The sequence below is a fragment of the Dioscorea cayenensis genome, chromosome 1 (genome assembly GCF_009730915.1).
Source record: "Dioscorea cayenensis subsp. rotundata cultivar TDr96_F1 chromosome 1, TDr96_F1_v2_PseudoChromosome.rev07_lg8_w22 25.fasta, whole genome shotgun sequence".
Classification (NCBI taxonomy): domain Eukaryota; kingdom Viridiplantae; phylum Streptophyta; class Magnoliopsida; order Dioscoreales; family Dioscoreaceae; genus Dioscorea; species Dioscorea cayenensis.
In genome coordinates, this window is record NC_052471.1 from 493,642 (window position 1) to 507,056 (window position 13,415).

The window sequence follows — 13,415 nt, forward strand, 5'->3', positions numbered from 1 at the left end:
ATGGTAACCTCTAATTTATTAAATGTAAACATCATTTGTAAAACTGCAACCATATCAAATGAAAGGGGAAACATACATTATAAACATTACACAAATCATAACAATCAAAAAAACTATTTCGATAGTGTATACAGACGAAAATGCAAAACAAAACAAAATCATAGCCGAGAAATTGCCCTGCAAATTAACAAAACCCCAGCCGAGAAATCCCCCTGCAAACTTCAATATCTTCCAATAAAAATAAAACCACAAAACAAAACCGAAAAATCTTTCTTTGTAACAGAATAGTTAATATAAAACCATAATCTGTACTTTAGATTGCAAACTGATGAAATGCTGAATACTTGCGCGGGACTTCTCGTTCGAGATACCGGTGGAAAGAGAAAAGCTGAAATTATAGAGGATGTGCCGGTAGAGACAACTTCGGAAAGGAAAAAACTGAAGACGCGAGTTGAGAAAAAACAAGTATACGGCTCCAGTAAATTTGCCTCTTGGGGTTAACCTAAGAAACCCCCACTTCCTCTCAAAGCGGCCGAAATGGTGCATGCCATGACTTCCCATGCAAGGGCATTTTCATCCATAAAATTTAAAAATCACTCTGTTAACTACCGTTACATGCTTTGGGGTTTGAAAAACATTGAGTTTAAAAAGAAGGGGTTTTTAGGAATTGCAAAATTAAGAGGGTGTTTTTGGCAATATTGCAAACTTAGGGGTTTTTTTTTTTGGTAATTTCCACATTAAGCAATCATTGCACAATCTCAAAAGATATTATTTAGTATCTTAGATATTGCATTAACTCCAAAGATATTATCAGAAATCTAGAAAGATATTCATAAATCTTATAAGATACCGGTCAATCTTACACAAAACATAAAATCTTGAAAGATACAGTTCTATCATATTTGAACTCTATATATAGACCTTGAGTTTCCTTTGAAAGTTTGTAACAATACAGAATTATGGAGTGCAAATTATGGTTTGGTTTGATGATTATAGCGCTTTCTCTCATTGTCATTGATAATGGACGAGTCCTAGCAACCATGCCGAAGGTATTATTCTATCCACATTTTTTTACTCAATTATTGAATTATTTTTAGAATTTGATAAACTCGCAATGCATCAACATGCCATAAAAAAGGATCACAAATGAAAAGTACAAATTCACATAATATCTTTTTGTACACATAAAATAGTTTGTCCATATTTCTATAATAAATGAGAAATGACTGATATACCGTTATATACGGTTTTTAAAATTTTTTATTTGCTTATATATAAAAATGGGTTAATTTTTTTGATAAATCACTCAACTTTATCGAAATATCAGTTTGCTCACCGAATTTTGGTTTGTTTCAAATTGCTCACTAAAGTCACTAATCATTTCACAAACAAGTCACTCAGTGGATTAACATTGTCATTAGCTGACGTGGAGGCTTGCTGATTGGGTTTTTTCGGGCCGCCACGTCAGCTAATGACAATGTTAATCCACCGAGTGACTTGTTTGTGAAATGATTAGTGACTTTAGTGAGCACTTTGAAACAAACCAAAATTCGGTGAGCAAACTGATATTTCAACAAAGTTGAGTGATTTATCAAAAAAATTAACCTATAAAAATGTCTAAGGAATTTATGGAAACATAGATTTATTTATTTATTTATTTTAAGATCAATAAAGAGAATAGTAAAACAAGTTAATCAAGCCATAAATAGGATTCAAACACTTGACCACTGAATTGGGAGAATAATGAAATATTAACTACTATATAGTCTTTATCATAGGAACGGTGAGTCTAATATTTTTATAAAAAATTTTAGTTGATTTTCGTAAAAAGATATATAAATAAACAGTGATAATTTATAAGCTTTATACACAAAAATTAATGTTTTTTAATGTTAATAATAGAAGTTGATCTTGAATTTTGTTCTAAATTTAAAACAAAATATAGCTTCAATAATGAGAATTTTGGTTTTAATGTTTCATGGTGGGCATAACCTGACTAATTGAAAAAGCAGAACAATTGCAAGTATTTCATAAGAAAAATATATTTATGTTTTTTTTATAGCTGGCATTTACTAATGTGTAAATATATTTATAGGAAAAAATGATGAAATTGAACTCATTGTGGGATGAGATGTTCAAGAATCAAAGTTCATCTTCTAATGATGGAACTAATGATGTTATCAGACATGTAAGTTATTAAACCCGAAATTTTTTTATGATTTTCATACTTTTGTATATCATTGTGGAAAATTATAAAATTTTAAAAAATATTTAATTTATTCAAAATATGTCAAACCTATTATGTGATAAATCTCACTCTATTTTTATTTTTAAACGATATTTCGTTATTTATTTGTATTGAGAAATATGGACAAAGTGGTAAGCATCATCTCGTGGTATCTTTGTTGAATTTCTCAAGTTTTTTTTCTATTAAGATTTTGCAATAATGTTTGCATTTTCTATATCTTCATCTTCGTTTCTTTACAATTTTTTTTTTTTTGATTTTACATTTTTTCAAAGATAAAAATTTACTTTGAACTCATAAATTATACCATATAATATATATTTATGTATTGATACACTTTAAAAAAAATGGTTCGATTTTGAAATTTACCCTAGGGCGTAAAATATATAAATATAATTACCTTTTCTAAATATTACTTTTCTTGTTTATAGTGGGCAACATCATACCCATCTCTAAGCGATGATGGTCTAATATATTATGGGGCTAAAGCAACTCTTTCAGTTCATGGGGTTCCGGAAATTAAAGCTAACCAATTTAGCTCCGCTTGTATTTGGATTAGTAATGGTGATGGTCCCAATTTGAATGTAATAACGGCGGGATGGACGGTAAGTTCATATTTAATTTTTTTTCTTTTCCATATATACCTTGCCATATACTAATTTCCGCACATCACTCTAAAACCAATATGCTGGCATGAATAGTTGTTTTTGCAATATTACTTTTCTATGATGTTCTGCAATATTTACTTGTCTCTTTTATATAAGTGATAGATTTCATATTCCATTTCTAAGTTATTTCTCATTATCAGGTACATCCATACATATATCATGACAATCGGCCCCATTTTTTTACACTTTGGACGGTGAGGTTTAAAATTTCTTCTCTTCCATAATTTATAAATGATATGGACATGTATTAAACTTCTTTTTGTATTTGTTTTTGACAAAAAAGAGAGATGGATATCAAACAAATTGCTACAACACTGATTGCCCAGGATTTATACTTACTGATAAGAGCAATGCACTTCTCGGAAGTCCTATTAATCAAGTTTCAACTTATGGTGGGCCACAATATAATATAACAATAAAAGTCTCTAAGGTATATTCTTACCATAGTCATTATTTCTTACCAAGTGAATTTATGCATATAAACTAGGTATAATACCGAATTTGTCACTCTACTTTTCTCTCTCTTCCCTTTTGATCTTTCTACTCAGAAATGCTTCCAATTAGTCCCTCTACTTTTAGTCTCTTCTCAACTAGCCCCTTTAATTGGATCTTCCATCCTTGTAGTTTTAATGTCATGCTTATAATGTATCTCTAGTATATGTTCTCGTTGTGTTATTTTTCTTAAGCATAACTATTTAAACAATTTCCAAAAACTTACCCTCTCAACATTGAAAAATAGGTCATCTTCAATAAGGCATAATAATAATCTATGAAATTTGAGAAAAAGAAGAACTTTTTTTTTCACTCGCATTTGTTACGAAATTTTATGAAATTGATTTATTAACAGGACCCTACTTCGGGAAACTGGTGGCTATATTATGGACCATCTGGGGACTACGACAAGTTAAATGCAGTTGGTTATTGGCCGAGTTCTCTTTTTACTACTTTGGTGGATAATGCGTCTGAAATACAATTTGGTGGAATTGTGACGTATTACAAAGATGAACAAGGCCCCCCAATGGGCAGTGGTCACTATCCAAATGAAGGAGAAGGCAAAGCAGCAACTTTCTATGGAATCCAAGTTGTGGATAGAAATGGTAATATGTATGACTTTAAAGATAACCCCAAGGTCTTCCAAGATAAAAGAGAGTGCTACCGTGTTAGTGAATTTAAAGACAAAAGTTTTTTTTATGGTGGCCCTGCCGGATGTATTAACTAGAAATATATATTTCTTAACAGAAAATCTTGAAATAAAATATACCTATATTTATTATGCATTGAAATATGATTTCATGTATATTTGAATCACGATTTGAACTTTTTATTTCATGAATCCCCTCATTGAGTAAAAAAGAGTGTTGACAATTAGTTTTGTATGCATTTGGCCTTTAATGTGTATGTTGAAGAATGCAGGCAAAGATAGAACGAAGAACACAATTAGATAAAATGGTTCTCATTGCTATACTTCAATTAAACTATATACTTAGGCTCGTATTCTTGAGCCGAGGTGTATACATGAACATAAAGCGAATGAGAAACTATATGTATACCTAAGTATAATTTTCATGTGTTATTCACTCTCATCATCGGGGTTGTGGTTTTGTGAGCAAATCGATCATTTGTTTGCCAGCCATGATATGACCTAAACTGTCACACACGCATGACATACCTACTATGTATATTTTGTTTTCATTTGTTGAAATCATAAAATTCTAAAATTTAGATTGCAATAGTTTCAAAAGTTATGGCCGGTCTAAAATCCTCAACTTGTGCATTTTGTGGGGTTCATGTGTTTTGTGGACCCCACCTCCATTAAAGTAAGGAAGCAAAAGCTTGTTGCTTTTATGAAAGAAAAAAATGGTTGTTTTTATTTTCCCATTCTTTAGTCCGTGAAATCTCTCTATCTTCTTTCCTGAAACCATGAGCCTTCTTTTCCATTTGTTTCTTCACCCAACCAGAACTCCATATTCCTTATCCTCACCGTCGACCTCACCGTTAACCATGCCATCACCTTGGGTTTGGAGCTTCAAAAGGTAATCTGGAGGCCAAAAACTTCATCTATCTTCCTTTGCACCTCCCTTGTTTGGTGAACTGATGGAAATCATAGACTTTTTCCCTTTCATGCCGTGAAGCTAGAAGCGGCCTCAAGGGCTTGTTGTTGGCCTAATTTTCACCATCTAACCTTGTAAGCCTTTTTTTTTTTGGAGAATTTTTCTTGTTCTTGCCTGTGGTCTCTTTTTTTTCTCACCCGACCTTTAATTAGGATTAGACCGGCTGAAATAAATGGATCACAAATCAAATTTTTAATTTTTATGACTTTAAGAGATTATGGGTTCATGACTTCCATTAGGGGCAAGCCCTTAATGTTAATTACCCTGGACATTGTCGCATGAACCTCCGATTAAGATATAAGTGTGAACAAAGAAACAAGTTGTGACAATCAATTTCATTCATTACAATAAATATGAATTCATGGGCTTCATTGAAAATACAAGAAATTTGAAATCATCTCGATTTATGAACTTGTGTCCAAACTTGTGTCTCTGACATTTTTACATTTTGAATTTTATTTGTATTTTACGTTCTGGATTCCTTGTGTTGATGAATCATAAACTTGATTTTGATTTTCCATAAGCTTTGGCTTTTATGCTTGTGAAACTTTCTTCAAGTCTTGACTTGTAAAAAACTCTTTGGGTCCTTGACTTATGATGTCTTGAAACTGCTGAGTTCAATTGTCGATTTATATGGATTTTCAAATATTGACTTGTGGAATCTTTGGGTCTTCGACTTATGATGTCTTGACACTGCTGAGTCCAATTGTCGATTTATATGAATTTTTTTTTAAGTCTTGACTCTTTTTATATTTTGAGTCTTGACTTGGCTGCTTTGATTTGATTTTATATATCCATATATATGTTTTTTTATCACATCATATATATTTGAACATAACTGTTGCGTATACCTTGTCATCACATTACATGTCTTGTTGATGTCTTGTATGTCTCAATGCCGCCGCTGCCTAGAGATAAACATTTTTTTATTGCTTTTGAATGAGTATATATATATATATATATATTATTTTCTTGCTTCGGGTGTTTTAAAATATATATATAAATCCATGTTATCATACTTATCCCATGTGCATGATGGGCCCTTTTTATTATTTTATTATTTTTAAATTCTTTTTTATACATGCACGTCACTATGCATGCTTCTCATTTTTTCTTTATCATATATCCACTTTCATGAGGGTGTTTTTCATGGTGGGCCCATGCTTCTTCATTTTTTTCCAATTTTTTTTATTTATATATATGCACGTGTATGCATGCAAGCCTTTTTTTTTATATCAAATCTCATTTTTTAGCATGATGTGGATCCCTTGAAATTGTGTATTCACTGCCAGCCATTAATGAGATTCATGCCTTGTAAATACCCACGTAAACTGGTCTTTTAATATATCAGTACATGTAGATGATACTTCAATGGAATGTCTATGTTTTGCAGTGAAGAATATAATATAATCTTTTGATGCTTGGTTAACTTTTGTTTTAAAATACAGTTGAATGGAAGATGGGGTGGAATAACAAATAAGTACAATCAGTACTGCTTTCTTTCATAATTTTAAGTTTTTTTTTTTTATTGTTTTCTTTCAACTGCTTGACTAATATTGCAACAAATAGCAAAAGAAATGCAATGGTTACATCCCAATGAATCTTTGCAGGTTTAAGAGAAGTAATATATATCAGGTTATACACCTGAATCACTTTCATCAAATCATGTTGCTATTATAGATATGATGCTTCGAGAGCTCCTCATCAAAAATCATGACACTTGTTTTTTTTTTTTCTAAGGCTTGCATGTACAGCTTCTCCATTATTCTCTCTTAGTTCCTGGACAATATCAATAGCTGAATCAGGACGGAAGCACCATGAATCTCAACTCGAGGTTTCGATCAAGAAGTCCATTAAAACTTAAGAAATGGCGCATAATGAGAACCAAAGTTAGCGAGTGTGATCGCAATGCCATGGCTTATAAGAGATTTGGCAGATTTAATGCATGTTTAGACTATCGAACCGTATCCAAAGATGGAAATTGTCAAGAGGAAGAGGAACGCCGAATCCGCATCCTCTCGAAAATCTGAAGCAGTTAAGTTTGTCATCAATGGTGACTGCAACTCTTCATCATCACTGTAATCATCATCCTCATCATATATGTTCTTCATTAAATTCGTTATTAATTCCTGCCATGAGATTCTTTATCTTTGTCCATATATTTAGCTTCAGCTTGTATTTCTTGAGGTGCAGATCTAACCAGTTCCCCCTTGGAGGACTTGAGAAGGGTGACGAAAAGTTTTGTTAGCTCCACCAGCTCCTTGCATTTCTCAGATACGATTTCCTTGATCTATTTTGGTATAGCCAGTCTGTAGTTCTTTTACCTGGACGCCATAAAATTTGATGCCGGCCAACATTTGCTTGAATATGGTCTGCGCTTTCTCTTACTCAACAATCTCCAGGGATTGAGTGAGCATGGAGCTTCCTGGAAAGGATTTGATCAAGGAGGTGGCGAACATCGTAGCGATTGATGAAGGGGGATGAATCATGGATCCAGGGAATGAGAGCTTCACGGGAGTTCACGAAGGCGAAGGTCGTGTCATCGTCAAAGAGCAGAACATGGCGGCCGATTACCTCCAGATCCATCCTTCTCTTGATCTCTTTTTTCTTCTCCTTTTCCTTCTCCTTCGCTATCATCTCATCATCTTCGTCAGGATCCACAATGACGGAAACAAGTCCAGGATGCAATCTGGAGGGTGCGACATCATATTCCTGGACTCCATTGGGTCAGTGATCGTCGACGGCAAGGTCAAAGTCCTCCTCCTTTTTCTTCTCTGGAGAATTTTTCTTTTGCTCGCTCCTCCGGCCAGTTCCTTCTTTTCCTAAATTTTTTTTTCTTTCTTTTGCTTTTCTTCTTCTTCTGTTCTATGCCGTTCCTTTGTCCGTTCTCCTATTTTGTTTTGGGCTCGGCCTCTTCCCTCCTTTATCTTCTTCTTCTTTCTTCCGATCTCCTTCCTCTGGGTTCGGCGGGACAGCATCGACCTCTTCTCCTTCTTTTCTTATTATGTATTTATATATGTATACATTGGTAGCGATCGAAACCGAGAGTCTTCCTCTTTTTTTTTCTTTAGTCATCCCTTTACTGGTTCCCCGTTTTCTTCTTCTTTGGCTCCATCCTCGTCGTCTTTTGTTCTTCTTCGGCCGGTCCTTCTCTAGGTTTGGCTTCCTCCGGGGTTCCCCATCTTTGGTCCGTCCGTTCTACTTTCTTTGGGTTCAGCTTCCTCTCCTCCCTCCTTGTCCTTTGCAATCTTCACCGTTCCCTCTTTAAAAAACATCAAGTGGACGTGGGCAGTTATGAAGATCGTGAGATTGTGCAGTTGTGAGACGCATAGGCGACCATGTCTCTCACGTTCTCATGCACCCCCACGTCTCACTTTCTCTTAAATATATATCTATATATATATACATATATATAATATTTATTTTATTTTATTTTATTTTATTTTTTTAAGATATATATATATATATATATAATTTTATTTTTTTATTTTACTTGATTTGATTGATTGATGTTTTTTAATTTATTATCGGATTTTATTTTATTTTAATTATATATATATTTTGTTTGAGTTGATTTATTTTAATTTATCTTATTATATGTATATATATATATTTACAATTTGATTTTTTTTATTATCTTTTATCCTATTTTTTATTTAATTAATTATTATTTTTTTATTATATATATATATATATATTTGTCTCGTGATTTGTATTCACGGTTGATCTTGGTATTGTGGTCAGATCAAGATCGGTGCTATAGGCTGGTCTTGAAATTTGGATTGCCTCGAGATCGGTGCTCTTAGCTGATATTAAAATTTAAGTATTTTTTTTAGATCGCCTTGTCTCGGCTGATCTAAATATTTTGAATCGCCTCGAGATCAGTGCTCTTGGCTAAATCTGATATTTGAATATTTTTAGATCGCATCGAGATCTGTGCTCTCAGCAAATCTTGATATTTGAATATTTTGGATCGCCTCGAGATTGTTGCTCTTGGCTTATCCGGAGATTTGAATATTTAGATCGCCTCGAGATCGGTGTTCTTGGCAGTCCTTGATATTTGAGAATTTTGGATCGCCTTGAGATCAGTTGTCACGCCCCGACCCGCGGGCCCACGGGACGCGACAATCGCCACAGCAATCCCGAGGAGGGATACCCGGCCACTCAACCCTCAGGATGCCGCAAGACTGATCAATACACCTGGAATTCAACAATATATCTATATTGCAGATACAAAGTAGAAAGGAACAATGTTACACAATGATAGTATCAACAACTACAACAACAACAAAAGTAGGATACAGAAAATACAGAGGTTCACAAAATACACAGGGAAACAACCCTAACAACAGTAGGAAATGGTAATACACAGAAGTTTAAGAGTATTTAAATACTAAACCATGCAACAAGTTTTCTACACACTAGTGGATCCATAGGTCTTATAACATGTTCCATGACAACAACAACATACATGAACTGAAGGAAATACAACAGATGATAGAACAGTAGTAAATGCCCAGTACACTGCCACACAGCCACACCTACTACCTGCAACAGACTGGGAGGAAGAAAGAGGGATGAGTAACTCAAGTTACTCAGTGAGGGGAGGTTAGCACAACCTTAGCAGAAAAATACACCAACAGTAAAAATAATAATAAATCATCAAAATACATGCTTTACCAAAATAATACTAGTTTAGAAACTTTAACATGCATAATAGAAGTCTTTAAAAGAAGTAAAACAACATAATAATACCAAGAAAACCCTCTTTTCCCCAACTAGGGTTTACAACACAAAAATCATAAAACATGGTTTTGAAATAAACATAATACCCAACACTCACCCAACATAACATGGTCTAGAAAACTCTCTAAACCTTCGCCGTGGCCATGGCTAGGTTCAGAGCCGCCAAGGTACTCATGCCCTTGACGTTGGCCCATCAGTTCATCGGTTGGTGACTCCGGCTACCCGATGAATATCCAGTCAAGGCTCTACACTCCCACCTGAACTGGCCCTGGTAGTAATCAACCGGTCAACACGCCACCTCAACAGGCTGGCCGTGCAGACCGCCTACTACAGTAGGATATCACCAGAACAAATCACCACAATAAACATAACTCCACTCGGAGTACAATATCCATCCATAATCATAAATCAATAATATCTCGGCCATTTGCACGAGAACAAGATAAACACATAAGCAAAGCCCAAACTTTTAATACAAAATAATTTGCAAGTCCCAACACAAGAAGCAACATGGAAATCTTTTCCTTTCAACAATTCAAAATTTGTTTCAAGCCTAGGATTTTACCAAATCAAAGATTTCCACAACAAATCTCAAGTTTCATACAAAATAAAGATTTCACAAACTCATGGATACATATATCAATCACAATTTCCACGATAACAAAACAAAAGCCAAAAGAGACATCCAAGATTTTCTAAATAAGAGCTATCATTAACCAAAATACCAAACAAGTATAAATCAATAAAACTTACTTGAAATATAATATGCACACACACATATATATATATATATATAGCTATTGGCATTCTTCTAATAAAGCTATGCTAAATAATTCCACTCACCGGATCGGCAATTTGTCTTCCTCGCAAGCTACTCCTCGGCTAAGTCTTTGCCTCGAGCCAAGACTTCTACTCCTTGCCAAAGCATAACAAAACACAACAAAATTTAACAAAAACAAAACAAACAAGAAAAACCCTAAGTTTTCTAACAAACAACCCTAATTCGATCATAGGATTAGCTCAAAACTAGGTTTAAAGGTTACCAATGAATTTTTAGGGGTTTTAGCTTCAATCTAATCCAAAGAAATCAAAGAAACAACTAAATATTGCCGGTGCTACAGTAACATCGAAATTGCTACAGTAAAATCGACCCTTAAACTAAGATTTTCTCCAAATTTACAACACCAATTCAAGAAATTTCATCACAAGCATTCTCACACAAGATCAACAAGTCAAAGGCTTCAATTTAAACTTATAAACATGCAAATCCATGGAGAAATTCTAGGTTTTAAAAAAAAACTAAAAACAAGAAAAATACAAGAATAAATACGGTATAAAACCATAAATCCAAGCTTACCAAGTTCAAGGGTGAGGGAGGAAGAGAAAGGATGCTTGGTTCGCCGGAAAACCTCGCCGGAAAACCTCGCCGGAAAACCTCGCCGGAAAAAAAATAAGAAATAGGAAGGGTTCGGCCAAAGCAAGGAAAGAAGAAGAAGAAAGGTTTTAAGAGAACTCATGTTGCTACAGTATGCTACAGTACAGACCTCTACCAAACCAGGCTTCTACAGGAACAGGTCGCTATAGAACCGATCTGTTACAGGATCAGGCTGCTACAGTATTGGGCTGAAAATCTATAGAAATAGGCTATATCAATCTACAGTAACCCTGGTTATAACATCAGTGCTCTTAGCTTATCCGAAGATTTGAATATTTAGATCACCTCGAGATCGGTGCTCTTGGCAGAACTTGATATTTGAGAATTTTGGATCGCCTCAAGATCGGTGCTCTTGGCTGATCCGGATATTTGAATATTTTTAGATTGCCTCGAGATCTATGCTCTCGGCAGATCTTGATATTTGAGTATTCTGGATCACCTCGAGATCTGTGCTCTCGGCTAATCTTGGGATTTGGATATTTAAGATCGCCTTGAAATATGCTTTCTCACCTGATCTTGATATTTGTATATTTTATATATTTTGGATCATCTCGAGATCGGTGCTCTTGGCTGATCCGGATATTTGAATATTTTTAGATCGTCTTGAGATCTTGATATTTGAGTATCTTGGATCGCCTCGAGATCTGTGGTCTCGGCTGATCTTGGGATTTGGATATTTAGATTGCCTCAAGATATGTATTCTTGGGTGATCTTGAATATATATCCAAATATTATGGAATTTATTTATCTTATCCACATGTTGTCCTAATTTGATTATGATTTGGTCATATGTGATTTTTTTTTAAAAAAAAATTAATTTGATTTGAATTAGGACATGCAAATTTTTTATATAAACATTGCCAATTAGGTTGCCAAGTTTGTGGGTAAAATGAGATGATGCTAGCTTATTATATTTTTTTAGCCCAATTGTTTAGTTCTTCTTTGCTTTGCCAGTAAAGGATAGTAGTTTGTATTAATAGCATGTGCGATTAGATGTTTAGTGTTAGATAGAGTAGAAAGTGAGCCTTTAAGTTTTGCTATAGGCTTTGATCCATGTTTTGGGTATTGTTAAATTATTGTTTTGAGCTATTTTGATTATTGTTTTAGGGTTATTCAAGAATGATTGATCTTGTGTTCGAATGAGAGTTAGATTTTGGGGATCTCCAGGTAAGTGAACCATATATAAATCTGTATATATATGTATATGCAAATTTTTTATTTTCGAAAATGGTTTACATAGTTATTTAATTAATTTGAATTTTACTGTTTAGGAAAAAAAAACCATTCTTATACTATTCACAAATTATTTATTGATTATTAATATTTTTCCTATTGATGATTACTTCCAAATATATTGATGATATTTAATTTATGTTATTTTGGCATAGTACGGATCATATATATTTGTTAACCTGACATGAGCTTTCATTTCCTTGTCATTTGTTTATTTTATTTTTATTAAATTATTAAAAGAAAAGAAAGAAATGTTGTTGAATGTGGAATTGTTTCAGAAATTATATATATATATATATATTATAATCTTATTTATATAGACAATATTGATTATTTACATTAATTGATGTTGTCACATATTGGCTATTTAATTATTGTATTGCTAAATGTGTTATTGTTGATGTAATTGGAAATATTTTGTTAGAAAATGGGTTCACTGAATTCTAGTATTATTGCGTTGATGATAATTTTGCACTAGACATATTTTTGCTATAAAAATTTGTAGTCCCCAATTAACTATGCGATAACCCTGTCACTGGGGGTTAAACACTGATTGTGTTGACATGTACTTCTGACATAAAAACTATAGTTTCACACCATTCCGTCGGTGAAGAATAACGGCTTCTGATATTCTGGCTCGGGTCACCGAGGGTAAACATATGAGCTCTGAAATCTGACTCAGGTCACCGAGTTTAAATAAATGAGTTCTGATGTTTTGTTTTGGCATTAGTTGTTTGGGGGACTTATATGCTTGTTATTTTGGTAAATTATTATTATTATTTTTTTTGAATTATTTCTGGTTTCTAGGTTTCTTTTTGATATTATTTCATTATGTTTCACTTTGTATATTTTTAGAAATTATTGAATTTTTTGTGATTCCGATATTTTTAGTAGTTGCTTACTCGGCTCCCAAGCTCATTAAGTTGTTCTTAATTCTTTTCAGGTCAGAAGAAAGTTCGGGGTTGCTGTTTAGCTGG

General features: G+C 33.6%; 1 protein-coding gene across 1 annotated transcript; it reads left to right on the forward strand.

Annotated features, from left to right (window-relative positions):
* The first annotated feature begins 959 nt into the window (after positions 1–959).
* LOC120262121 lies at positions 960–4,231 on the forward strand. The gene is made up of 6 exons (XM_039270184.1): positions 960–1,049; positions 2,096–2,188; positions 2,677–2,850; positions 3,054–3,107; positions 3,197–3,343; positions 3,761–4,231. The coding sequence occupies exons 1-6, from the start codon at positions 960–962 to the stop codon at positions 4,130–4,132; spliced, it is 930 nt and encodes a 309-aa protein (XP_039126118.1). The 3' UTR covers positions 4,133–4,231.
* The last annotated feature ends 9,184 nt before the right edge of the window (positions 4,232–13,415 follow it).